The sequence below is a fragment of the Crocuta crocuta genome, unplaced genomic scaffold (genome assembly GCF_008692635.1).
Source record: "Crocuta crocuta isolate KB4526 unplaced genomic scaffold, BGI_CrCroc_1.0 scaffold445, whole genome shotgun sequence".
In the NCBI taxonomy this organism is placed as follows: domain Eukaryota; kingdom Metazoa; phylum Chordata; class Mammalia; order Carnivora; family Hyaenidae; genus Crocuta; species Crocuta crocuta.
Genome location: NW_027530847.1, coordinates 1565202 through 1592961, shown reverse-complemented (window position 1 = coordinate 1592961; position 27760 = coordinate 1565202). Strand labels below are relative to the sequence as shown.

The following is a 27760-nucleotide window of genomic DNA, read 5'->3' as shown; positions in this document are numbered from 1 at the left end:
TAACCAGAAAATTTTAAGGATTTTCTGGGGTGGAGAGTAACTGGGATAAGGAAGTTGACTTCCATGTTGGGAAGTCAGTAATAACCTCAGGCACCATATAAATCATGGAAGGAAATATCAACATTTGTTCATAATGTTTCAAATGCCACTCATATTCATATGTTTATATATCACAGAGCACATCACTGCCTTTGAGTCTTAGAGAAACTCTGTGAGGGGAGCAGTGCAAGGATTATAATTCCCACTTGACAGTTGTGACCAGGGAAGGTTAGCGACTATCTGATAGTCATGGTGGCAGAGCCCTAAACAAAATCACGACCCAAGAGACAAGTAGTCCTGGGTTTGAAGTCTGGTGCTCACCATTTGGTGGTTGTATAACTGGGCAAGTTATGTAACCTCTCCAAGCCTCAGTTTCTTTCTCTGTAACAGGAGGATAACAATATTTACCTCTCATGGTTCTCTAAGGATTAAATGGTATAATGAATAAAAAAATGGTACAGAACAAGTATTAGATGCTCAGTAGGTGCAGGTTTTCCATCTCAAGTATTTTTAAATTCTTATATTCTGAGTCTTTGAAAATTAGTACTCATTACAATAAAATGAGCTACAAGTAATAATTTTCTGTTAACCAGAGTATCGTTTAAGTGCCTCATTAGTTTAAGAGACTTGAATTAGTGGGGAGCAAGGGTGCTGGGGCACACCGGCTAAGTACTTCTGATACAAACTACAGTGGGCTGGATGTGAAAGGGACCCCAGAGGTGTGTTCTGGTGTGTCTTCCTCAGAAGAGATGTTAATAAACTGGGAAAAGTCAGACTGAATAATGTGAAGAATATTTCTTTCCTGCTGACTTGTCAGAGCCATAGCGTGCATGTGACTCTGGGTGGAGTGATGTGTTATGGGGAGGTGGAATATGCCAAATTTCCTGTTTGTATTTGACCTTGGAGCCCCTTTTGTGAGGAACTCTCATTAACATCTTGAGAAACACTGGTCATCCATGGAAGAGTTCATACAACACTGAGCTGATCCAGTTCCTCTATTTTCTGGATGACGTAGGAAATAGAGGTCTATAACCCAAGTTTACAGAGCCAGTCCACAGTGGAATCAAGTCTGAAGTTCAAGATGCCTGACTTCCATTTGGGCCACACTATTTGCACTCTACCATTCTTCTTCTAGCCAGCAAATGATGAAATTATGGAGGATTCTGCAAACCACTAATCAGAGTATTGTTAGAGCGTAAAGTTTTCACTTTTGATGTGTTTATCCCAGTAAACAGAAAGATTAGGAAACAACAGGCTAAATGGCCACCAAATGTTTCTAAGCAGTGGAAGGACCCGGGATTGGGTAATTAGCTTAGTGTTTGGAAAAGTTCCTCTAACCCAAAAAGTTTTAAGTCTGTTTTTGGTTTAAGAAGTTTCCTTTGCATCCAGGGACTCATCCAAGGGGCTTACAGTGCAGCTCTTAATGGTGAACACTCTGACACCAGTAACAATGGGGAGGATCCTAAGAGAGGTTAGAAGAGAATGTGTCAAATTTCTGTTCCTCCATTGCCATTTCCACCACAGAATTCAGTGGGTAGAAATATGCTGCTGGTGGGTGGGCACCAGGGTGGCTCAGTTGGTTAAGGGTCTGTTCGACTTTTGATATCAGCTCAGGTCATGATCTCAGGGTCCTGAGTTCAGGCCCTGTATTGGGCTCTGTGCCGGGTGTGAAGCCTACTTAAAAAAATGTGCTGCTGGATTTCTATCGAGCCTCTGGTAGAAGGAGTTGTTCTTGACATTTAATAGCAGCCATCTTTGCATTTTGCTAAGTCTTCTAGTTCAGATCTAGTAAGTGTATCACCTTTGCATTTGCAGAGTTGTACAGTAGATTTTTCAGACCACATCTGATACTCAAAACAGTCCAGTGACATTATTTTCCATGTGTGTATGAGGGCACTGAGGCTCAGAGAAGGAATAGTGACTTGTTCAAGGTCTAGGTAGCAAATTAGTGATATATTCATGGTTGTATTGCAGGTGCCTAGTTCCAGCCTGACATATAGTAGATCCTTAAGAAATACTTACTAGATGAAAAATTTGTACATTCTTAGGAATAATCTTCACGTTTTCAAACTCTTTGACCAGTGTTCTTTCCAGCAAACTAGCATGGTGGGGTCCAGTGGTTGGGCTTACTGAGGGTCACCAGATACTTCAGGGTCTCCCTTGCTATGTTGATTACTGACCAGGATGGTAGCCTTTGCTTGGTGACGACCTCGTACATCTTTCCCCACAGAAAGCCCAGATTCAGCAGTCTCTGGGCTTTAGTTTCAGCCTTTTTCTCTGTCTATTTAAAAAAAAATTAATTTCTACATCCAACATAGGGCTCGAACTCGTGACCTCAGGATTAAGAATTGGATGTTTTACTGACTGAGCCAGCCAAGCACCCCTCAACCTCTCTTTTGAGCCTCTGCTCCCTTTGTCTACTGAACAAAGACACCAGTGGTCCCCAGCTTGTTGCCCTGTCCCTCCTTTGTTTTCTCTCCCATCACTGTCTTCTCTGTTCTTTTTGCCATAATGATGGGTAAGGAACTTGGCCTCATCTCATGAACACCAACTGTACAGGAGTTGTACAACTTTTGAGGAGCCATGTCAGGAACCCTTGGAAACCATTTACTGAAACAGCGTCCGCCTAGGATTCTTTCACCTGTTCATTAACAGAAATTCACTGAACATCTATCTACTGATTGTCAAGGCAGTGCCAGAGCCTGGGAGCCTGGGATTACAAAGATTAATGAAAGAATCTCTGCCTTCAAGGAGTTCAGAGTACACTGGAAAGAGACAGGTGTGGTGAAAACAAGTGCAGCAAATGTTGCTGTAGCAGAGGCCTGTGGAGGATATCGGGTTCCAGAAGAGGGAGTGACTGCATCTGCCTGGGGGATGAGAAACCAGGGCTTTTCTGAAGTGTTTTCCTCAGGGGCATCACATGAGTGGATTTATGCTCATGATAACTCCTTCTTGCCCTAGCCTCCATCACCGAATCAAATAGGCTCTGGTTCTGCTTTACTGAAGAAGCAAACTCTCTCTTAATCTTACTTAAGGTGAGAGTGTGATATTTGGAACAATGGGACCACTAGTAATAGATTTTTCATTTAGAAAATTCCTGAATGCTTAACTTGATGGTACATTATCTCATTGAATTCTCCCATCAACCTCATGGGGAAGATAATGCAACGTTATTCCCATTTGACAAATAAGAAAACTAAGTCTCAGAGAGGTTAAGTCATTTACCAAGGATCATATAGCCGATGGTATATGGCAGAGCTGGAATTTGAACCCAGGTTGTCTGATGCCAGAATCATTCTCCTAAAAGGACCTCAGAAAAGGCTGTCATGATCTTGATACAATTCTTACCTCAAAGACTTTAAAGAATGAGAAGTAAAATACTTAGCAGCTCATTTATCACATAATAAGCCCTGACAATCATGTATTATGTTCTAAAACAGACTTTCCTAAAGGCTGGGTGGATTAAGCCCTTGCAAAGATGCCTCCTTTCCGTCTCTCTCAAGTCTTCTCTGGCTGTTGTCTGTACAGCCTGCTTCTTTAAGAGGAATGGATGGTGGAGGTCGCAGGGGCAGTGGTGTGTGTTCAGTTTAGCGAGTATGTCTGAGTTCCCACTCTTGGCCAGGGCCTATCCTGAAAGGCAGAGGGGATGCTGAAAGTGTTGTTCCTGCCATCAGGAATTCACAGTCAGTGTAGGAAAGAGGTGGCACAGAAACATTATTTTAATACAGTCTCCTCAGATGGATGTTAGGCAGCACATCAGACCCCACTGCCCATGCCTCATACCACAACTAGCAGGGTAGGAATCACTTACTGTTATATTAAATGATGAAATAATCGTCATATTAATATCCTTGTCATCATTAAAGCCAGCCACTGTTATTAATGTAGAAAGTAGGTAATTCTGTAGAGAAGGTTAGCAGCTACTCAAAGGAGACTTTTAACATGCTGAATTGGAAAAACCCATTTTATTTTTATGAGGGGGGTGGTGGTGGTGTTCCAAAACTGCCAGTAGAGCTGAGGGAGTCCTTGACTTGAGGAGTGGACCCTGGGGAAAGATTTATGTCCCTCAGGTTTCCCCCTGGCCACCTGATATGCTCCTTAGTTATCACTTACTTTATAGCTTCTTGTACCCAAGCATATTTTTTTTTTTTATTTGGCAGAATGAGCAAGATGGGGGAGGTAGCTTTCTGAGGCAGGACATCTGCCAAGAGAGGCAGTGACTGAGCATCTGCTGGGATTGGCAGAGGCTGTGACAGGGCAGCAAGGGCATTGTGAGTTGTATGTATTATTGCATGAGGTACCTCTAATTAATTGGTCCACGAGCACTTTGGGAGTTCCTGCAATGTACCTAATAATATGTGAGGTGACGTGAAAAATGCCCCAAAAGTTTTATGGTGCTTGGTGAGAGAAGACTAACACATAAGACAAAAAGGAGTCCACACAGATGGGATGATCAGAGGTTGACTTGTGGGGTTTAGACTCTGAAGAGCTATAGGGACTTAGGAATGCCTCCTTACTGAGCACTGTCCTGCCTGTGACATGGGAGAGGGTCATGGGTTCCATGAAGTCAGGCTCTTCCGTGGCTTACAAGGCCCTTTCTGATCTGGCTTCTGCCAGGTCCTCTGCTTTCCTTGTACTCCAGCCAAACCACAATTTCTTACCTCAGAGACTTTAAAGAATGAGAAGTAAAGCTTCTTTAAGCTTCCACAGCCTTGCTCATGCTCTTTCTTCTTTCCAAAATGTTCTCTCTCTCATTTGTGTTTGGGCTTAACATCATTTCATCCGTCTGGACAAGATCAGGACTTATTGATGACTCCTTTCAGACTTCCTCCTTTCTCTTCTCTCCTGTCCTTTTGGTTAGTGACATGCTTTTGAGTTCTTCCTGTCATAGCCCTTATCAAGATGAAATATAAGTTCTGGTTTTTCTGAGATCACCACTGGACTGTGAATTCCTCCAGGGCTTGTTCATATTTTGTACAGTGTCTGACAGTAATAGGTGCTCAATAAATGATTTTTAAATGAGTAGGTACATGATATTGTCAGCATATTATTCCTCTGCCTAGGAGCCTATAATAACTTCTTTGTGGCATTCAAAACTCTGTAGATGGGGGGCGCCTGGGTGGCTCAGTCGGTTGAGTGTCCGACTTCGGCTCAGGTCATGATCTCACGGTTGGTGGGTTCGAGCCCCGCATCAGGCTCTGTGCTGACAGCTAGCTCAGAGCCTGGAGCCTGTTTCGGATTCTGTGTCTCCCTCTCTCTGACTCTCCCCTGTTCACGCTGCCTCTCTCTCTCTCTCTCTCAGGAATAAATAAAACATTAAAAAAACCTCTGTAGCCGGCAAAACTAATAAACACAGGACACTATTAATTTCACATATACATGAAAGAAAACCAATGAAGATTTGCCTTTTTTCTCCTAATTGATTCCCCTTTTCCCCCTCACTCTGCCCCATGATAATACGTGATTCTGGTGAGGTTGCCATGAAAGTGGCATTCATTGGTGATCGGGTAAATTGGTAGGTACAGCATTTTTAGAAAGAAATTAGTGTATCTTAAGAGACACAAAAATGTTTATACATTTTGACATAATTCCACTTCTGGGAATCTGTCTTCAGGAAATAATCAAATGTATAGAATAAACTTTACTGTAGATGTTATTTATAATCATGAGAAATTGGGAAAAGCATAAATGATCACTTGGCTACAACCACTATAAACTATGATAAAGTCACTTGGGAAAACTATCAGTTATTAAAAACAGTAGTTACAAAAAATGGGGCTTATTGAAAACTGTGCAACAATAAGGACAAATATGTTATAACATATATATGTTATAAATGTTAATTGAAAAAATTAGGTTACAGAATTGGATGGATGATTTAACAATGTAACCCAAATATAATGCAAAAGGAAAAACTGGAACAAATGATATATACCAAGATACTGACAGTAGTTCCATCCTAGAGAGGAGTAGGGGTTTAGATGATTTCTTAAGATAATTTCAAAAAATAAACACACTAAATACCCAAATTATTGGCTAAGAATTTTGAAATAATAAAGCAAAACTTAAATTTCAGTTTTAAGCAAAGGAGTGATATGGTGATAGTATTCAAGTAACTGCATAGAGGATGAATTTGAAGAGTGACAGTAAGAATGGAGAGGCAGGGCTACATTCTAAAAGTTTTAGGAGGCCAGATCAGACCTTGGTTCACTATGTCAATGAGGGGATGGATGTTTCAGTATGTGGGAGACGTATATGCCTAGTAGAGAACACTGGTTCAGGGAGTTGATGACTTGTCCAAGGTTACGTGGCTAGTAAGTAAGTGGTTGATCCTGGATTTAAATCCTGGTCTCTCTGTTCCATAGCACATGCTCCTGCTCCCACAGTTGAGACCTCAGAGTTCTGGGGAAATAACAGCTATTAGAGTGTAGAAACTTGTTTAGTGTAGTGTTTCATTTTTGAGGGGAAAGGGAACCAGAAAGGGTTAGTTAATTCTTTCTGAGATGATGACTGGGGGAAAGACCATAAAGCTGCTTCTGTCATGATCAGTTGAATTAACTAGTTTAGAAGTTCATTAGATATTGGTATGCTTGTTGCCTTGGGGGTTTCCCTCCCCCTCGCCCCCCAACTGTTGTGGTTCATTGTTGGCTTTTATTTGATGCTTGTGGCATCAGTGCCTCTTGAGCTTAGGTATGCAAATGTGTTCCATATTACATGCAAATGAATATTTTGGTCATATGCCAAGTTTATTAATTATGCTGTAGCTGTGAGGGTGGAAGAGGTCAGATTGGCAGCCTCCAACAAGGGACAGTGTCTAAGCAGCTACCTGAAAGGAAGGGTTTGCCTTAGCCATTTGATGCCCTCTCCCCACACCTGTCTCATATAGCTTTGTCCAAGAAAAGGTGGTTCCAAACTTTAGTCTGTACTTTGGAGTCTGATCCCCAGGCCTTTAGAAGAACCCAGTTCATGTTGACTTGATTACTGTGTGACCATGAGCAATTGAGTTTGCCTGTCTGAACTTGAGTTTACTTATCTGTAATGTGAGTATGACTCAATAACCCCTTAGAGTATTTTTGTATATAGATTTGATAGCCTTAACTCATGAAGGGGCTTCTAAGCCACATTAAAGGAGTTGAACTTGATTTTTGGTGGTTCGAAGCCATTGAAGATTTTTAAACAGGAGGTGGCAGGGACACAGTTGCTTTATCTCTTAAGGTAGATGCTTAGTAATGTTGGTGGAGTTAATTTGTTATCAGAGGGACAAAGGTAGAGTGACTATGACTGACATCCTTCTTAGTGGTCTTTTTGGGCCAAACACATGGCACTGTGGGATCTTGCTTAGAGTGAGCTCTTACATTTAGATCAGCACCCTGGAGAGAGGTCAGCTTTCTTCCCTTTTCTGAATGTGGGAAATTAGAAAAAAATATATATGCCAATGCATATGCTGTCTGCAAGATCAAGCTTTTGAGGAGCTGTGAGGGATGGCATTCAGTATTTTCAAGGAGAAAGATTGTTGTAATGAGCAAAATATTGATTGCACGTGAAAGGATTTTAATCAACTGCCCTTGCACCTGAGGGGGGCACAGTGCTTGGCAGCAGTGCCAGTTTGTGCACCATCCACCCCCTGCTTCCAGCCGACTGGCTTCCTGCCCAGGTACCTCTGTCTAGGAAGACCTGCAGCAGCAGTCCATCCAGGCAATATTCCTGTCCATATTTATGAAGCATATCTCCTGTAAAAGAGTACATTCCCATATGTTATCTCCTTTGACCTTCATAACAACCTGCATTGCCATTGGGCAGAACAGGGATTTTTATCCCATTTTACAGATGAGAAACCTTGGACCTCAGAGAAATAAATTGCCTTCCCAAGTTCACACAACTAGTAGAGGTGGGATTCAGGACCTAGAGCTCCACAGGCAAGCAGAAATCCAAAGCTAGCAATCCTGTATTGCTATTTTAACTTAGGGCAAGGCCTGGCTTGGGAAGGGTTAGGCCTCCCTTTCTGTTTTCCTCAGAATCCCTTTTTTAAAAAAGTGTTTATTTTTTGAGAGGGAGAGAGAGCACATGTGAATTGGGGGGGGGTGGGCAGAGAGAGGGAGGCAGAGGTTCTGAAGTGGCTCCTCACTGACAGCTGAGAGCCCAATGTGGGGCTCAAACTCCCAAACAGTGAGATCATGACCTGAGTTGAAGAGAGATACTTAACTGACTGAACCACCCAGGTGCTCCTCCCTTACTTCTTCTAAGATAGACTGGAAAATGGGGCTATGTGCACTACCATTGCCCAGCTTTCTGCAGCCTTATTCAGAATAGAATAGCCACATAATATGCAGGTTATATTGGAGACACAGAACAGTGAGCAAGTAGAGGTTTCTTACAGGATCAGCCCCTGGGGCCCTGTTGGCCAGAAGAGGAGCCCAACCTGCATTCTGGGTCTTTAAGATACAAAGAGGCCTTTTGGAACCTTTACTTAGGGAGGGACCTTTTCCTGATGCCCTTCTCCAGTTGTATTTTCTTGGGGGTGGGGGCTGCTTTACTGTAGATACTCATTTATTCATTCAACACTTAATGAGTCCCTACTCCTATGATTCCTTTTATGTTCAAGACACGTTTCCAAATACTGGAAATTTTGTGACATGTTTGAAGAGACTTTTGCATCCACAGTGATAGTAATCCTTCCTTCATCATAGTTCAGTTCTGAGTGACATTGTCACAGAATTCACCACTTTCCCTTTGATACTTACAAGGAAAAGTACTTACAGTTTCCACAGTAACAATAGTGGCAGCAGTGGCTAATTTTGTTATGTACCAGATACTGTTGTAAACACAGAAATTTTATCCTCTAGGAACCCCACAGAAATATATTGCTTGTCCCTATTTTACAGGTGAGCTAACTGAAGCATAAAGAACTTAAGACACTACCCAAAGATCATGTCACACAGCTAGTTCAGTGGTAGAGTGGAGGTATTTTGGCTTCAGAAGTTTCCTCTCCTGATCAGATTACATGGCCTCTTATGTGGGAATAAACATGCAGGCTTCGGCTCCTGCTTGAGGACAGGCCCCTCTTCACAGCAGCAGGTTATTTTCATGTCTATACCGTATCATATGACCCACTCTACTTTCGGTTGTGCCAAAAGATAGTTTAAGCACATAGGCTCAGTTAGAACGAAGTTTTGTACAGTGATGATAATTTGGCCATGGACATGGAAGATTCAAATACTATTGTGTATAGTCTGCTTCAGCTAGTCAACTCTTCGGTATATTGTGGAACTTGGGAATGAATTTGTCAATCTTTCTTTTAAAATACTCCTAGTTGAGGGAAGACTACTGTGTAAGCAGCCATGATACAAGACTGTGAAAGTTACAACATGCCTCCCCTTCCTGCCTAGTTTCTTAATGTCTTCTAGTGTCTAGGGACAAAGGGTCCAGAAGTACCAGGCTCTTCAGGAATATACCCTCCTCTTAGATCCCCAGGCCTCAGGAAGACTGTTGCAGTCCCAGACAGCCTAGATTATTTTCCCTTGAAGGATATAACATGACCTAGAGTAGATGACCAAGATAAATCACCTGAAGTATTTGGTGGAAAGCCCTTGAACTTACTCTTGGCCTGCTTACCCTGTTCTCTTTCTTGATGAAAGCAAAAAGGTTAAGATAGTTTTTGTAAATTGGTCTAATACTGAAGTCTAAAAGAATTGGGCTAAAGGACTTGAAAGAAATGAAATAAACTTTTCTTTCTTTGCTTTAGTTTCCATGGAGGTTGACAGGGGCGAGTGAGAGTCGCTTTGAGGGTAGCCTGCTAGTGGATGTCAGACCACAACTCTTGCAGGGTCGTGAGAAGTCTAGAAATGGATAGTAAGTGCCCAGAAACTAGTAATTTGGCATTTTTATTGTATTAGACAAATGTATTTGTCTGTAATGGATGATTGGAAGTTTAAAAAGCAAAACAAAAAAAGTAGTTCTTCACAGAGTTTTGAGAAGTACCAGCTTAGTGTGACAGTGAAAAAACTTCAATCTTCTTGTCTGTAAAATGAGATTGATAATACCTACCTCAAAGACTTGTTTCAGGAATTACTTGATGATAAATAATATTTTGGGATACTTAATATGTGCCTGCCTTTGTGTGTTGTCACTTGTATTCTCTAATTTAATCTTCACCACAACTCTGAATCCCCATTTTTCTGAGACTTGGATAATTTAAGGGACTTAACAGAAGTCAGACTGTAGTACTGTGCAAGTGGGATTTGAATAGGAGCTGGCATTCTTTTCTTTCCTTTTTTTTAAGTTTAAAAAAAAAAGGTACTTAAGTAATCTCTATACCCCACATAGGACTCGAACTCACGACCCCAGGATCAAAAGTTGTATGTTCCTCCAGACTGAGATAGCCAGGCACCCCAGGAGCTGGCACTCTAACCAGTATGGCATGTTCTGCCTGAAGAGCCTGACACATAGGAGGGCTCCCTGTCACTCCACTTTTTCTGTTTCACAAGATATCTAGAGACCTGCTTTCTCATTCTATCACTGACCCTGGTATATTTTTGTGACCTTCAGCAAGTCACATCTTTAGACCTTAAGCACCTCATCTACCTTCAGTAGCAGGGATTATGTTTTATTCATCTGGTTCCTCCGCATTTAGCTGGACAGGGCGTGGCATGTAATGAATATTGAGTACTGAGACAGTGATGACACTAGATGATCTGTAAGGGTCCTCTCAGTTTGTACTTTCTTTGAACATCCTATGTACGACATCGTCTCTCCCTTCTGAGCATCCGATTCCCCACCTTCTCCACGTGGCAGCATGACTCTGTTTCCTCATGTTTGTTTGTCTAGGCAGTCTTGGTCCTGAGTACTTTGAGACAGCCCACATGGTGTCCATGTTTTGACTCGTTTATGAAATGTGTCTAGGATAAACCCACCAGAGATAACACAAGGGATAGTAAGAGCTGGCTCACAAAGTCAGAAACCTGCTCTTACTCCATTCTTACCCAATGGGGCCCTACCCTGCTGGCAGCCTGCCAGGTCTGAATAATGGCCACAGCCTGGAACAGGGTTTTCCATGAGCTCCATCGGGGTCTCCAGTAATTGGAACATGGCACTTTCCGATTTTTAATGGATGGTAGAATGAGAGGGGCATTTGTCACTGCCTGACTTCCTTGCGGGAAAGAGGCTCATAAGTCACAGCTGACAGACCCTTTGATGACTTTTAAACTTCATTTACAGAAAAGAATAGCTCTAATCAACCAACAGCAAGCAGTGACTAATCTTGCCACATTATCACGGTGAGGAGCCAGCCCCTTAAGGTGTAGGAAGTGGGAGGGGGACCATGCCCCGGGCTTTCAGCAAGTGCTTATTGGCTCTTGGACTTGAGAGTATGCCCTTAGCAAGACCCCATGCATTCATGCTCAAAGGACCAAAGAGTGTTAGAAGCTGACCTCCTGGCTGGTACAGGGCACACCTGGCATGAAGCCATTTTGGGCCAAGGTTAAGAGCACCACAGCTCTGGTCTCAGACTGATTGATTGCAGCTCTGCCATTTCCTGGCTAGTCTAAGACTAAGCTTCAACCCTTAGTCTCCTTATCTGTGAAATGAGCAGAATGTATACCATCACCTACCCCATAGCAGAATACTGAGTGCAGTAGTAAGTGCTCAGGAAGTGTTGGTAATGATTATCATGGTTAGCCCTGAAGGGGCCCTTTGTGGTCACATATTCCAGAACACAACGTCACGTGGCACATCAGCAGCAAAGCTTCTGTGGGAAGGGGGGAAGTCAGTGGGAGCAATCTAATGGAGTAGGAAGAGCACGGCTTTAGAGCCGGGTAAGATTAGGGTCTTTTTATCCTAATCATGCCACGTAAAATGTAACTGTGGACAAATTATTTAAATTCTCTGAGCCTTAGTTTCTTCATCTGAAGAGTGGAGATGATAACTTAATCTCACTGGGTTGTAGTCAAGATTATGAGCGATTATGCCTGTAAAGTTTCCAACACAGTGCCTGGTATAAATCTGCTGCATATTAAGTTGTGTGTTTCTGTTTTGTTCTTCCCCAAGATAAGAATTAGTATGCTGCTGTCAAGGGAAGAAGAGGCAGCACTGAAGAAATTCTCCTATTTGAGACATTTATTTCCAGCCCTGCATATACTTAAAGGGGGAGCAAAGAGGAAAAAGTGGCATGTTTTGTACATTGTTAGCACAATTTCTCCTGCCAGGCAGAGCCTCTCCCCATATTTAGCCTTAAACATACTTCTTGTGGAGACTTCTGTGATGCTCCTTCCCATTCTCTGATATCCCAGACTACTTTGTTTGGGCAGCGAACTTCAGCCCAGGGCACATGTGCTTTATGGTCATGGTGCCTGTCCCCTGATGGACTGGGAGTACTTTGAGATCAGGTACCAGATCAATTCCTGGGTGAATGAGTTGGTCTTATTCACTTATGAATGAGTATTTGGATAGCTAAAATTATTATTGAATGCATAGGTAAGTGTTTGGAGGACTGCTTGGGCAAAAATAATAAAGAGGTTGACAATTAATTTTAGATTCCTGACTGTAACTTAGTAGTGGGGATTGTAGGGCCAGGGTTATACCTACCCACTCCTTGTTGCCTTTCTCCCCTGTAGCTATAAGGGCTGCTTGTCACAGATGCTAAGCCTTAGCCTAAGGCCACAGTCAGGGGTAGAGTTAGGGTACCAGATACCCAGATAACACTGTGGGGAAAGGTGACTGAGGCCCCAGCCCTGCCTCTGCTTTTGGGTCTCCCCTCAGGGCCTATCAGATGCTGTTACCAATGTTACAGTTTAGGAATAGAGACCTCATGGTATAGCTGAGGAGTGAGTCACTGGCTCAGCAAGGCCTAAACCCTAAACCCCTCCCAGCTAGTGTTCTTTCCTTTCCCAGACCCTTATAGTAGTGATTTGATAGGCATGGGTGGGAAGCTCCTTTATGAAATTTCTAATTTGGTTCCAGACATTGGGACAAGGGAGAGAGTATGCGTAGGTTCTCTACCCCTGACTTGCTTATTCTCTGGCAGAGTATGGAACACTGGGAGATGACGAAGGTAAAGAACATAGGGCTGGAATGTGGGTGATCTAGACTACTGATCTAGATTCATCTGTTTGCATAGGGCCTAGGGCATTTTTGAGTTTCTTATGTAAATACCCCCTGGTCTCAGCCATTATACTAGGCACTCTGTACACTTTAATCCTAATAATCCTGGAATCTGGTATAATTCCCATTTTGCATTTGAGGAATCTGAGGTTTAGTGACTTTAAGGAGCATGTTCAAGTTTACATCTCGTGAATTATAAAGGGCTGGAATTGGAACCCATTCCTGTCTGACTCCAGGGCCTGTGCAGTTTCTACGATTTCAAGTGCATTCTTTCCTTTGTTATTAGGAAACAGTTAAGAAACAGGTTCCTGGAGAGAGGGCTTTGTTGAAAAGCTAGTAGAAGACAAGACCCTTGAGCATCCTTCCCCAGGATCTCCATAGTGCCTGCACAGAGGGGAATGCTTAAGAAATGTTTGTTGAATGAGTGAAGGGGATAGGAGTTGGGTAATAATAGCTATAATTCTCTATCCTTTTATAGTATGTTACAGATGCAACAGCATTTTCACACTGATTAGCCTATTTGATTTTATATCAGATCTGAAAGGTAATCAGGACAAAGATTATTTCTGTTTTCAGAATAAGGATGATAAGGCTCAGGAACAATAGATGACTTGCTGCAGGTAACATGACTAAGAACAACAAAGCCAGGGCCAAGCCTCCTGAACCTGTCGCCTGTACTCCTTATACTCTCACACATTCAAGGAGCCCTCAGTATTCATATCCTGGGAACTGGGGTTTCTCATGGGAGTGGGAATTGTCAGGAACTAAAGAGCATTCCTTCGGAAATTAGTCCTGTCTGGCCAGTAATGATCATTTGGGCAATGCTAATGAGCTGGGGCCTGGTGAGTTTAATGAGATTAATAGATGTTCTGTCATCCTTGGCCGCCTGTTAACCAGGAGCCTCTGGACCAAGGAGGCCCTGGGCACTGATCAGCCTAATTGCTTGACTTTCTCCAGAAATAGCCTCACTGTTACTGATAGCTATTTTTCTTCAAAATCATTCTCACATCCCCAGTGTTATCTAAGGGCAAAGGTCTGGCCACAGGCTGGTGTGACCCTCATCTGCACTTTGGAGAATGAGGCCAGAGATGTCCAGCAGGGCTGGCCTTGGCAGAGGCTCTAAGTGGCACTGGGAGTCATCAGGACCAAGAGCAGCAGCTCCTCTTTTGAAATTAGTGCTTCAAGAAGAGATCCAGTGCCAGGTAGGATTTACAGTTAAGGCATTGGGCATTCTAATGGCTGAGTGCCTCAGAGGTTAGGCAGAGACTAAATTTGGTCCTGATAGCCAAGATTATGAGGGCTAACATGGCAGAGTCAGAGCCTTGGGACAGTTGCTGAAACAGTGGTATGGAGAAGCCTGGATTCAAGCCCCCTAGCTGCTCCCTTTACTAGCTGGATGACCTTCAGTAAGCCACTTACTTTTGCTGAGCCTCAGCTTTTCATCTATAAAAATGGGACTAACAACATCAGGGTCAAGGACATAAACTGGTTTTGTTCATTAAAATCCTTTGCAAACATGAGGAGAAAGGGAATAGGTGAGGAGCAAGGAGAGGGGATCATTGGTCAGGGCGACACGATCTTACCTTGGCAATCAGTACCCAAGGCATCTCTTTGAATAGGCTTTTGGAGTCAAACAGACCTGGGTTCCAGTCCCGACTTTCTCTATTAACCAATAACCTGGCCTGAGTCTTCATTCCCCTACTTAAAATACCTCTTCACAGGGCTGTTGTGAGGATTAAATAAAGTGGCACATGTAGAATCAGAGCTCTTTCTATCTTGATGGTTCTCTGGGGGGTCTCATTTACCCAGAATTCAGGGGTGGTCATACGTTTTAGGGTTTTTCTACCTTAACAAAGCCCTGTCACTTTACCACATGTTCAAGCTTGGCTCGTGGCTTCTAAAACATAGCTTCCATCTGAAATGTTTCAGCTGGGAAAAGTGATTTGTTTTTGCCAAATTTCCTCTGTTCTTACTTGCCTGGGGAAGTGAGCCCATCCTTTTGAGCTGTAAATTGCATTTCAAAGCCTATGTCTCTGGTGGGTTTTAATTAGCTTATGGGCCTGGCTTTTATTTAGCAGTTGTTTCTCCAGCAGGTAAAGGTCCAGGTCAAGACACTTACTTGGGAGCCAGTCCCCAGTTTTCCTCAGATAACCTGTCTGGACTGCTCCCTCCCAGCCTCTCACTGTCCTGAGGGGTAGTCTCTCACCAGCCCTATGGAAAGATGGAATATAAGAACTTGGAGGACTCGTAGGGTTCTTGGCCCTGCCACTCATGGGCTGGGGCATTGTGGCCAAGTCCATTCCCCTTTGTTCCTCAGGGTGAGGGTGTATAAACCCCATGTTCACTGAAGTCCCCGCTAATCTGACATTTGCATACGTCTCTGGGAAGAAGTCTGGTTCTTTCTTCCTTTTCCCACCACCAAGAATCATCCCTCTACCCACTTCTCCTTGACTCATTGGTAAGCATGGGGCCTCTTGGGGGCTGCAGACACCTTGCTCTCAATTACACAGCTAATCTGTGAGGGAGAGCTTGGCTGAGGGAAATAGCTTATCAAATCAAGCAGCTTCTGCTGAATAGGATGTCAGTATTTACTAAGGCTCATACTCTAAGCTAGGGGGAAGCCTGGAAGAACCAAAAAAGAATTTAGGGGAGGACTGACTTGGGGATGGTTGGTCTGCAGGGGGCAGGGGGGGTGTTTGGGTCAGATACTCTAGTGTTTTAATGAGGTNGGCTACACTAGCCCTTCTCAACACCTCCTGGGACATTATTACTATTGCTTCCTCCCTAATGTTTATTGGGAACTGACTGTGCCCCAGCCTTCATCAGGCCTGCCTTTACCATTTGCAGGGCAGGACAAGAGTACAGGTGGAGACTTACGTGCCGTATGTCTAATATTGGGAGGTTATGAGTGAAGCTAACGAATTGTTAGGTTCATAACAACCTGGAAGACCATGTCTGAATTTAGAATTCTTGACTCTTTGGGATTCTGTACCTGAACCTAGCAGTTCTGGAAGAGGTAGTTTGGGCATGCTTTTCATTTCTTAAGCCCAACTTGATCTCTCACTTTGAGGAGCCTCATAAACATGTGTTTAGACACTAAAGCTTTTGCACATTCCCATAGTTAGCTATCCCTTTGGGCTTAGGGAATATGCATAGTAGCAACACAGCCTGCCCTTGGGAGAGTGTACAGGCCTTGAAAGTGGATTGAGGACTGATTAGATGGCGGTGGGGAGGGGGGGAGTATAGGAGTTGGTGCCTGGAGCATGCTTCAGGTGGACATTTCTTCATGGCCCTGCAGGTTCCTCACCCATCATGGCCACAAGCATAAATGTCCCCGGTCTCTTTAGTAATCTTTGTGTGAAACAGCTTTTGGCAGCCCTTTCTTGGCATTGTTCAGAATGTGCTCCAGTCTGACCTTCACCCTCATCTGGAATGGGTTTCACCAATATTGGGCAGTGTTGTTAGAACAGAGGAGTTCAGCTAGTCAGAGGGTAATTATTAGGTCCTATAAAGAGTTTCACTGTTTGCAAAAGACCTTTTTATGTACAATTGTCCCAAACCCCAGGTGAGAAGAGATAAGACTAAGTATGGCCAAACCTGATGAACTTCACTCACCAGCCAAGGAGTGAGTGCTGGTCCTGTTGTAGAACTAAACATAGTGAGTGCTGGTCCTGTTGTAGAACTAAACATAGGTGCTCAGCAAATGCTTCCGCTCAGTGGTTGGTATCAGAGGCTCCTGCCAGAGGTCTGAGGGAGCCCAGCACCTGTCATGTCCCTGCCAGGTCAGTGGCAGAGAGAGTAGTCATCAACAGGTCTGAACCATCGTCCCCCTTCTCTTTCTATCTTGGTCTACACCCCCAGGTCAGTGGTTGGTTCCCCTTTGCCACAGTAGATGGCTTCTCCCTGAGCCAAAACTTCATGGCTCTGAGCTGAACCAACCAGGAGAGTTTTCTGATGCCCATGGAGGAGCCCCACAAACTTCTTGTTATATCCACGGATAAAGAATTAACTTTTGAATGGCTTGTCATCCAGGTAGGCGAGGGATTATCAGACAGGACTGTGAGGAATGGGGGCGGGGGGGCGGGGCAAAGGGAACCCACATACATTGAGCATTTTGTGCTGCACATGAACAGTATGTTGTGTTTTCATGGATAATATCTTTTATGTTCCTCACTGCTTAATAAATGATGATTGGATGTAAAAGTAAACAGTAATAAAAGAGTCTGTCCTTTCCAGGCCCTTTCCAAAGCCGGCAGTAGCTCCTTCATCAATACCCGTGCTCTCTTAGCCCCTGTCCTTTATCTGGGATGGTACACACTTGACCCCAGTATATCCATCAAGCTACTGCAAGCCTACACTAGGTAGGAATAGGTTCTTCCTCGGAATTACTTATTCTCATGTCTAGCCTATGGTTTCCTTGCAGTGAGTGCCATCTGCTGGTCAGAACATGCCAGCTTCCAGGCTGGGAGGATCAAAGAGAAAAGGATCTCTTATAGAACAAAAGATAAGGCTTTCCCTGCCTATACTCAGCTCTGCTCTAATTCCCTGAAAAGAAGCTCCTTCTACCCCAAAATACTAGGTTCATAGGCAGGTGTTTACAGTTAGCCTAGGCTGATGAGAGGTTTTTTTCTTTTTCCTTTCCTTTCCTTTTTCCTTTTCTTTTTCCTTTCTCCTTTCTCCTTTCCTTTCCGCTTAGGGTCTTCAGCACCTTCTGTAATAGCTCTACAATGGGGTATTGAGATATGAGGGTTCCAAAAAGGAGTTGTACAAACCCATGCCAATGAGCAGAAGTCTGGGGCAGTAAGTACAAATGCCAATACTTACTGGTAGATTTTTCTTACTGACATCAAGCCTCCTTTTCCTTTCCTTCTGGAGCCTGTGCTCTAATGTAGCATGTCCAGGGTCAGGGGTGGGAGAGATTGGTGAGGTTCCTTGGGGTAAAAGACATTGCCAGAATTTAGAGAGCAAAAAGTAGGTACAATATTATCTCTAAGCAAACAATAAAATTTGAATGAGTTAGTATAAAAATGGGTAATATGCTGACTTAACTGTAGTATTTAAATTGGCTTTAGCTCTGGAAAGGAGAGTGATAAAGATGGAAAAAAAAAAAGGGCTGTGGGGACCACCTGGCCTATTCCTGGCAAGTAGAGAACTCATTGGAGTCTATTTCTGTAAAATACGAACAATAGTAATAATACTTAATGGCATGCCACCCTAGCCTGCCATGAGTGCTCAGTGAGGCTTATTTAGCCTACCTTTTTAAAAATGGCTGATGCCAATAAAGATAGCCATAACTAGGTCAGTGTCTGGATCAGACTGAGTAATTTTCATAATGTGATACTATTCTAGAGCAGGTATTACCTGCAGTTACCATGTGACTTCTTCACCATGGTTCTACATTGAAAGAACAGAAGAAAAACTATGGAAGGTCTTCAAATTTAGATCCTGCATGATGTAACATTTGAGATAAGCATTAAGAAAGAATGGGTTTAGAGTCCAGCAGCCCAGGGTTCAAATCCCAACCCTGCCACTCACTAGCATTGTGAGCTCTAAATGTGCATTTTCTCCCTTATGAAACGTCCTGGTTCTGCTTATCATGTCAGTACTAAATGAGGCCAGCATCCTGGTGAGATGTAAAAAGGGGAGGCTGAATGCTGTAGGGTAGGGTTGTGTGTCTGTAGCAGGGCACAGAGCAATCCAGTTTAGTTAGGATTTGGGCCATGGGTAGACCTTGAGCCCAACTGGAGGACGCAGCCTCACAGTTGCTCTCTCTCTTCAGGTGGCCATCATGTCCTTGAAGATCCAGACAAGCAACGTAACCAACAAGAACGACCCCAAGTCTATCAATTCTCGAGTCTTCATCGGAAACCTCAACACAGCTGTGGTGAAAAAGTCAGATGTGGAGACCATCTTCTCCAAGTATGGCCGTGTAGCCGGCTGTTCTGTGCACAAAGGTTATGCCTTTGTCCAGTATGCCAATGAGCGTCATGCCCGCGCAGCTGTGCTGGGAGAGAATGGGCGTGTGCTGGCCGGGCAGACACTGGGTAAGCATCTCTCATTGGCCCTGCTCCTGGTATTCTCCTGAGCAGGTGCTGGCCTTCACTTTTTAGCTCCCCTCTTAGACCTTTTTCTGTTTCTCTCACTCTACTATCCTTATCTGAAATGTTATAACTAAATAGTTGTAAATTACGTTTAAGGTATGAATTAAGTAGTTATACGCAAGGGTGAATTTTAGAAGCTCCTCAAAAATTAGGGTGCCTCGGTGACTCAGTCAGTTAAGCATCTAACTTCGGTTCACGTCATGATCTCATGATTCTTGGGTTTGAGCCCCACGTCGGGCTCTGTGCTGATGGCTAGCTCAGAGCCTGGAGCCTGTTTCAGATTCTGTATCTCCCTCTCTGACCCCCCCTCTGCTCACAGTGTCTCTGTCTCTGTCTCTCTCTCTTAGAAATAAATTTGGAAAAAAAAAAAGGTTCTGTCATGGGGCATCTGGGTGGCTCAGTCAGTTAAGAGTCCGACTTTGGCTCAGGTCATGATCTCACAGCTTGTGGGTTCAAGCCCTTTGTCGGGCTCTGTGCTGACAGCTAGCTCAGAGCCTGGAGCCTGCTTCAGATTCTGTGTTTCCCTTTCTCTCTGACCCTCCCCTGCTCACTCTGTCTCTCAGAAATAAAACATTCAAAAAATTTTCTTAAAAAAATGGTTCTGTCATGTCTTTGCCTTCATAGTGACTCTAATGACAAACTTTATGGTTCCGGTTAAAATGCAGATTCCTAAGAGAAACTGAACAGTGGACTAGCATAGCTTATAACATTAGGCTACAGATGTCTTAAGTTAGAACTGCCCCCCCCCCCTTTAAGTTTATTTATTTTGAGAGAGCAGGTGAGCTCTCTAGAGGGACAGAGAGAGAGAGAGAGAGAGAGAGAGAGAGAGAGAGAATCCCAAATAGGCTCCACACTGTCAGCACAGAGTCCAACATGGGGCTTGAACTCATGAACTGTGAGATGAGCTCATGATCTGAGCCATAATTAAGAGTCAGACGCTTAACCAACTGAGCCACCTAGGTGCCCCCCAGGTTGGAACTCATAATTTATGAGAGCCAGGAGGAGGGGCTATGAGCACAAGGTGAAGCAGGTGCCTTTGGCCTTGGTGTTATTTATATATATGATGTGGCCATGTGGTAGTCTACTTTGGAGTGTGTACAGTGCACCTACTTCTGTGTATATGTATGTTCAAGAAAGGATATCAATAGATGTATTCCTGAATGTGTGATATGTGGATGTTACTAAACATATGGAGAATATGTGGACACATCATTACTATATATAATATATAAAGTGTATGTGTCAGAATATACTAATGTGTGTAAGCAGATATGCATACTTGTCAGATACTGAGATCCTGTCGTATGCTAAGCATCATTCTAGTTAGAAAGATGTTCAGTAGAACATTTGCTTGAATGTGGCTAACTTGTAGATGAGCAGTTATGTACATGACATTGGACCCAAGTCTCAGTGTACTTGAGTACATATATTATTTTTGTGTGTGACTTGATTACCTGGATATATGAACAAGTGTGTGAAGATATGTATCTGAAGTACTTAGTTACAGGAATGTGCTTGAGAATGCATATACATGTGATGTTCATGGTATGTTTGTGTGTGACGTGTGCAGGCATGCATACATCTGAATGTACATGCATTTGTAAATAGGCATATCTCTTGTGATGTGTGGGTAGGAGTCTAATGTGTGAAGACCTCTGTTGGTGCTAATTAGGAGAGTCCATTGTCCCTCACAAACATATAGAAATTGCTCCTCCTGTACATGAAGGTGATAAGTGTTTGGATTTCCTGCTGTGTTGCCAGCATCTGACTGTGCCTTTCTCCACACAGATATCAACATGGCTGGAGAGCCCAAGCCCAACAGACCCAAGGGACTAAAGAGAGCAGCATCCGCCATATACAGGTGGGGCGCTCTGTCTCTTCTCTTTCTCTCCATCTGGGTGGGATTGGTCCCTCTTTCCACAGAGGGAGTGAACATTGGTTGGTGACAGTGTGCCACGCCTAGAATTTGGGGAGGTGTTTGGAGATGAGGGCCTATGGAGAGTGGGCTGAGTGGCTGTCCCTAAGCCCTGGCCCTCTCCCCTTTGTTTCCTCAGTGGCTACAGCTTTGACTATGATTACTACCGGGACGACTTCTACGACAGGTGAGCAGGGGAGGGGCGTGCCCAGGCATGAAACAGCCAAGCTGGAAGGGTCCTGAGAGATTGCTGGTGTAGCCCACTCCGTCCTCCAGGTGGGAACCGGAGTCCAGAGTTGTGGACGGGCTTCTGCCTAAGGCTGTTCCACAAGTTGGTGGCAGAGCTGCAACTAGGGTCTAGTTCTGCAGGTGGCCAGATCAGAGCTTCTCCACCCCATACTGTCTCCCACTCTGACCGCCCTTCCTCTTCCTAAACCTAGGTTGAAACTCAGTGGGACTGGATAGCAAGGGATATATAACCATAGCAAGTTGGATTACAGAATAGGTTACTAGAGTAGCTACAGGGAGTTTGAGCATTCATGCTCCTGCTGTTCAGTCTCCTTACCTATTTGAGGTGCTCAGCCAGGTGGAAGGAGCCTCAAAAGTTCATTGAGAGCCTCTTGGCCTTTCATTTATAGCCAGGAGGCCAGCAGTCCTTTGGAGGTTTAAATGAGTCCTTGGTAGGCTATGTGGCCCATCCCTTCACCCTCAAGCCTTCCCAGACTCCAGCCTTGGTCTGTGGGTTCCTTTCCATGGCACTAGCCACATTCCTGAGTGAAAATCATGATGGGGACTGTTCCAGAGTTCTTCCTTCTTTTGTCCTTCCTGTTCTGCCTGCTTCAGTCTGTCCAGGAAGAAGAGAACCTCCCTGAGGCTTGGTTTTCTCACCACTGAATGGTTTCAGGAGACAGTGTAGTGGAATATGCCCTGGCCTGAGATTCATTCAGAAGACTAGGTGCTAATCTCAGCTCTGCCACTGAATGGATTGTGTGACTTTGGGCCAATCCCTTCCTAATCTGTAAAATGGGCTTGCACCAGGTGATCCCTCAGGGCTCCTCCAGCTCTGGGATTCTGTGGTTAGTGATTCTGACCAAGGCCAGAGCCGCCCCCTCCCCTTAGGGGCAGAAATGCAGGGTCTGGGACTGGATCCATTCCCAGAGACTCTCCATCTCCAGCCATCACCACCCTGGGCAGGGGGTCCCTGAACAAAGGAATGCCAAGCCATGGGGCATTGCATTGGCCAGTGATGGCACGTTTCCTGGCTGTCAGCAAAGTGATCCCATAGTGTAGCCCTGAGGCTGTGTGTCCCTGTGGAAAGGTAATAGCAGATGTGGTGTGAGATATTCCTACTCAGCCTACTGAGCTTCTGCCTGATGCGCAGGAAAAGAAGCCCTCTTGGAGAGGGCGGGGTGATGACACTGGGGACAGTATATAGTCTGGGAGCCCAGGGGTCTGATTGGTTGTCCAGCCTTGATACTCTGTAGTATCTCACCCCTCCATCTCTAAGGTGGAATAAGACGGAGGAGGTGATTAAGAGGGCCCAGAATGAGGACAGGTGTTTGGGACTCCAGCCTCATGCCTCTGAGGTCATAGGCTCCTGGTTTGAGAGTCTCAGTACCCTGGCCTTTCACCATGACAGCTTTTAACATGTGTGCTTTTATAACCAAGTTTTCTCATGCCTCGCTCTCACAGTAGCTTTGGGGTAGGATAGGGTGGGGGCAGGGCCTGGCACAGAATTTGAGGGAGTCATCATCCTTATTGAGCAGATAGGAAGACTGAAGCTCAGGCAGGCTTAGGGGATTCTCCATTCCTACATCTTTTTGTTCCCAACTGGAATTTTGCTTTAGGGATATTTGCAAACTCTGACCAGAGGTTGGGGTGGCAGTTGACTGAGCAGAAGCCAGCAAGCCTGGGTGTTAGAGGGACCTGGGGAAGGCTCCTTTCTGGGACTGGTCTCTGTTTGCTCCTTTTTTTTTTTTTTTAAAACCGGGGCTGAAACCATTGCCACTTGCCACCTCACCTGCCCTCACCTGACCTGACTGGTAGGAAAGGTGGATGTAATGAGTGTCCCAGCAGTTTTTAAGGTGCCGGAAGCCCTTCCTCTTCACCCTCCCACTGCTTGTTGGGAGCAGGCAGAGGTGTGTAGTGCAGACTGCCCAGCCCTTCACCAGCACTTGTTGGTCTAGAGTTGCAGTGCCTTCTGGTGGCCACAGGCCATGCTGCAGCCTCTGGCCCATTTGCCCCTACAGGCTCTTCGACTATCGGGGCCGCCTGTCACCTGTGCCAGTGCCCAGGGCAGTCCCTGTGAAGCGACCCCGGGTCACAGTGCCCTTGGTCCGGCGTGTCAAAACCACCATCCCTGTCAAGCTCTTTGCCCGCTCCACAGCCATTACCACCAGCTCAGCCAAGATCAAGTGTGAGTGACTGTATCTTCTTCCTAGATTCTTTGTTTTTTCTCGATAGCAAAATAATAGAATCGCATATTATTACATTGGGAAATAGATGAAGAAACAAATCTCCCACAGTTCTGCAGCTCTAGCAAAACCAAGTGAGTATTTTTATTGCATTTCTAAGAGGAAAAGGCTGACCTTTGAGGAAGAGGGGCTTGGTTTGGGCACAGAAATGTCCAGTGCGGTGACATGGAGCCCAGTGAGAAGAAGGTGTCATCTTTTCTGTAGTAAGGACCAGTTTGCACAGGCCCACTGCTTCACATTCACTCTGGTGTCCACAACGCTGCAGCCAGGTACCCAGGAAAGCCGATGGTAAAACACCCACATCCACACACCTTGAAATCTAGGCACCGGAAAAACATGTATGATCGCTCAAGTGCACACCACATCTGCATTCTCCTCCATCTCCAGTCCCTTTCATTGTTGAGAGGTCACAGGAAAAGATCTGGTTACTATAGGCCGGGCCTCAAAAGTCTCAGGGAGAAGCCGCGGGTAGCTCCAGCCTTTTTGCTGGCCGAAGAGCCATGGATGAGGACATTCCTCCCGCTGGCCTGCCTTCCTGGTTGACAGAATGGGGCTAAGGAGAGTCTTAATGTTAGTGTCAAGCTCCCAGCATCTGGGTGACAGCCTGTACTCCCTGTGCTCCCAGTAAAGAGCAGTGAGCTGCAGACCATCAAGACAGAGCTGACGCAGATCAAGTCCAACATCGATGCTCTGCTGGGCCGCTTGGAGCAGATTGCCGAGGAACAGAAGGCCAACCCAGGTCAGCTTCCATGGGTCCTTGCCCAGCTTGGGTACCAGGGGCAAGGGCAGAGTGCGGGGAGGACAGCACACAGGGCATAGAGGGGCTTTGGCCTCCAATGCCACATGGATCCAACCATGCCGAGGCCTAGCTGCCGTAAGATACTGCCTTGGGCAACTGCCCCAGGCTGAGTTCTTTTCCCCTCTTCCCACCCCTTTCCCCTCAAGATGGCAAGAAGAAGGGTGACAGCGGCAGTGGCAGTGGCAGTGGCGGGGGCAGTAGTGGTGGCGGCAGCCGGCCACCAGCCCCCCAAGAGGACACGGCTTCTGAGGCAGGCACACCCCAGGGAGAAGCACAGGCTCGAGACGACGGTGATGAGGAGGGGCTGCTGACACACAGCGAGGAAGAGCTGGTGAGGGCACAGCTGGGGAGGGGTGCGCAGGAGGGGAGCACGGGAAGGGGGACCTCTGAGCTGGTGAGTGTCACTGTGAGCTTCCTCCTTCCTCTTCCTGTGAAGAAGGCTTGCCTGTTTCACCTGCCAGTCAGAAGTCCCACTGAGGACTGAGGCAGACTTCTCTTGAGTCCAGGGCCTATTCTAGACTTGGTTTCCATACATGTTGGACAAGGGAAGAGTCAGGGGCTTAAAGGTGCACAGTCTGCAAAGTTTCAGGGGGCAGGCAGGACTAGGATTGCCTGGGGAAGTCTCAGGGAGGTTGGGTAGCCACTCTACCAGCGGATTTTCTAAAAGCCATTACTGCCTAAGCACGAAGCAGGCTGTCTCATGAGAGAGGCATAGAGGGAATTCTTTGTTATTGGAACCCGTCAGAGTGAGGCTGGGAAGTCATTGGCAAGGAGCTTATGTGAAGTAGGAAGATAGACCAGACTCTGAGTCTGTATGATAACTGGGTGTGCTTACTACTCATTTACCTAACAGACACTCTGAGCACCAGGCCCTGTAGTTTCTAACTTTATTTAACCTTAACAGTGTTGCACTGTGCAAAGTTATTATTATTCCCACGTTTTACCCAGTGAGGAGACTGAGACTGAGGATTAGAGTAACTTGCTCAGGGCCTTATTAACTGATAAGGAGTGAGCCAGAATTAGAGCTGAGACTTCTTCACCAGGTCTGGAACTTTCTCCTTTTCATCAGTATTGGGTTCTGGCACGAGGACAGATGGGCCCATGGCCACTACAGTTCAGAGATCCTCCTCATGCCCCTAGTTCATCTCTCCTTTTTTGACCCAATTATTCTCTTAGGCATAGTAGTCTCCATAAAGGCCCTAATGAAAGCTTAGATGTCCCAAGGACCGGGAGCTCACCAGTCCACTGGGCATTCAGCCTGCTGCAGTCTGAGAAGGTCCTTCTACTCAGAAATGTGCTCCCCTCCCACACCTAGAATGCCCTTAACTGGTCCTGTTTCTCTTCTGGGGGGACGGCCTCAGACCGTCCTGTCAGGAACCCAAGCCAGCTGTGTTGAAACTGGTCCCGTAATCATTCTTTTTTCAGAGTTTGGTCTCACGAAGTGCTGTGGGCCCCATGGCATGACTCTGAGTTGGTAGTGAGTGATGTGTGGTCTCTTGTTGCCCCCTCCCTATCAGGAGCACAGCCAGGACACAGACGCGGAGGATGGGGCCTTGCAGTAAGCAGGTATGGGGCTCCCAGTGGATGGGGTGAAGAGCGGCGGCAGGCATGCCATGAAGCAGACCTGGTAGGGTCTCGCTGTGCCCAGCAAGGATGGCCCCTCAATCCGCAGCCATTCTGCCATGTTCCTCTGTGGCAGGAACTTGGTAGGCTGTGGGAGCAGGAGCCGTGGATGAGCTAGCCAGACCAGCCCGGCCGGCATGGGTTCCCTCAGTGCACTCAGAGTCTGGTGGAGGAAGACACAAACCATTACCACTCAGTGTGAGCAGGATGATGGGCTGGAGAGGCAGGGGGTCCAAAGGGGTATTGTGGAAGAGTTGATATTTAGCTGAGCCTGTTCAGGATTGAAGGAGAGGCATCTGAGGGAACAGCTTTAGCAAAGCACAGGGTTCTGATGGTCCTTGATATGTGGGAGATGGGTCAGGAGCCTCCTGTGGCTGTAGTCCTGGCTCTGCATGGTAAGGTAGAGGGAACAGTTCATTATCCGAGTGATGGCTGTGACAGGCTTAGGGGCTGGGACTTGATCCTGCCGGGAGGAAATGCCCTGTGTGCCAGGAACTGTCCCAACCCCATAGGGTTGTGATTGTATCAGTGTAACGTGGGAACTGAAGCACTGAAGGGGGCAGGGAGGTAGCCTATATCTCACTAGATCCCAAAGTGGTAATTGGTGGAGCCTAGATTTGAGTCCAGTGGTGTATGGCCTCCTAGCCTACTCTCTGGCCAGTGCCCACCACCCTGCTCTGCCCCATTTCTTTGTGGGCTGTGTTCAGGGTAAGACAGGCTTGGGTGGAGGAAGGCCTTGACCTCAGAGGTGTCTTTACACATGACACATTCATTCTGTGAGATGCCCCACCAGCAAGAGCTTCCCAAACAGTTTAGGAGATTCTGTATATCGGTCCATCCTCTTGGAGCTTCATGGTTGGTTTTACCAAGGAGGCTAAGTTTTACCTTGTGAAGCCAATTCTCAGATGAGGTACAGGGCTTAAGTGAGGAAATGGAGGCTCAGGGAGGGGGAAAGACTCACCCAAGATTGCACGGCCAGAAAATAAGGAGGCCAGAGCCAGAGTGCAGGCACATCTCTGTCTGTAAATAGTAAACACCACTCTGCCCTTTTGTCTTCCCAGTCGTAATAATCAAGGGTCCCAGGGGCTCTTCCTTTGAGCCTCAGTCTTTGCTTTGTCTCTTTCTCTCTCCGCCTGACAGGAGCGACGGCCAGCGGCAGGAGAAGGGCGTACACTGTATCAGGCCTCATGCTGGGCACCCACCCCTGGATACCACCCCCAGCGGGTCCCAGGAGAGCAGGCACCTCCTCCCCCACACGTCCCAGCCACTGCCACATCATCTGCAGGTGCAGTTATCGGCCTCCCCTCCCCACATACCCTCCTTGTTGGCACTGCCCAGGCCAGAGGACAGAGGTTTCCCCACACTCTACCTCCCCTTCCAGGACACTCCCAGGCTTGGGGTTTTTCTATAGGTTTGGAGAGGGGAGGGTCACGGGGAGGGCACCCTAACAATAAAGACATTGGATCCCAACTTGCTCTGAGATGGGATGGTTTGTATTTTCTTAAGGTACCCTAGTCCTCCTGGCCAGCCAGAGTCTGGCCTGGTCTGCTTAATGCCAAGAGTCTGGTCTGGTCTGGTCTGCCTCCCCTGTTCTTTTTCCTCCTTCATTTCTCCCGGCTAGGGAGCATTGTCTCGGGTGCATACTGCTAGGCTGTCTAGGCCTCAGTTTCCACAGCTAAAATGGGAATAGAAATGGCCAGGAGGGCTGTTGGGG

The 27760-nt window shown here is 45.9% G+C and overlaps 1 protein-coding gene across 7 annotated transcripts in view; it reads left to right on the top strand.

Moving 5' to 3' along the window:
* RALY (RALY heterogeneous nuclear ribonucleoprotein) overlaps nt 1-27516 on the top strand; it is a 77236-nt gene extending 49720 nt beyond the window's left edge. For 6 of the 7 annotated variants that reach the window (XM_077769309.1, XM_077769312.1, XM_077769310.1 and 3 more), the window contains 8 exons: nt 18914-19178; nt 21024-21096; nt 21290-21337; nt 23400-23566; nt 24250-24363; nt 24570-24754; nt 25941-25989; nt 27187-27516. In XM_077769309.1, coding sequence (XP_077625435.1) covers nt 18923-19178; nt 21024-21096; nt 21290-21337; nt 23400-23566; nt 24250-24363; nt 24570-24754; nt 25941-25985 — 888 coding nt within the window. In that variant the 5' untranslated portion in view covers nt 18914-18922 and the 3' untranslated portion in view covers nt 25986-25989; nt 27187-27516. The remainder of the gene's footprint in view (nt 1-18913; nt 19179-21023; nt 21097-21289; nt 21338-23399; nt 23567-24249; nt 24364-24569; nt 24755-25940; nt 25990-27186) is intronic. The other variant, XM_077769315.1, reaches the window with a different exon arrangement.
* Nucleotides 27517-27760: the final 244 nt, after the last annotated feature.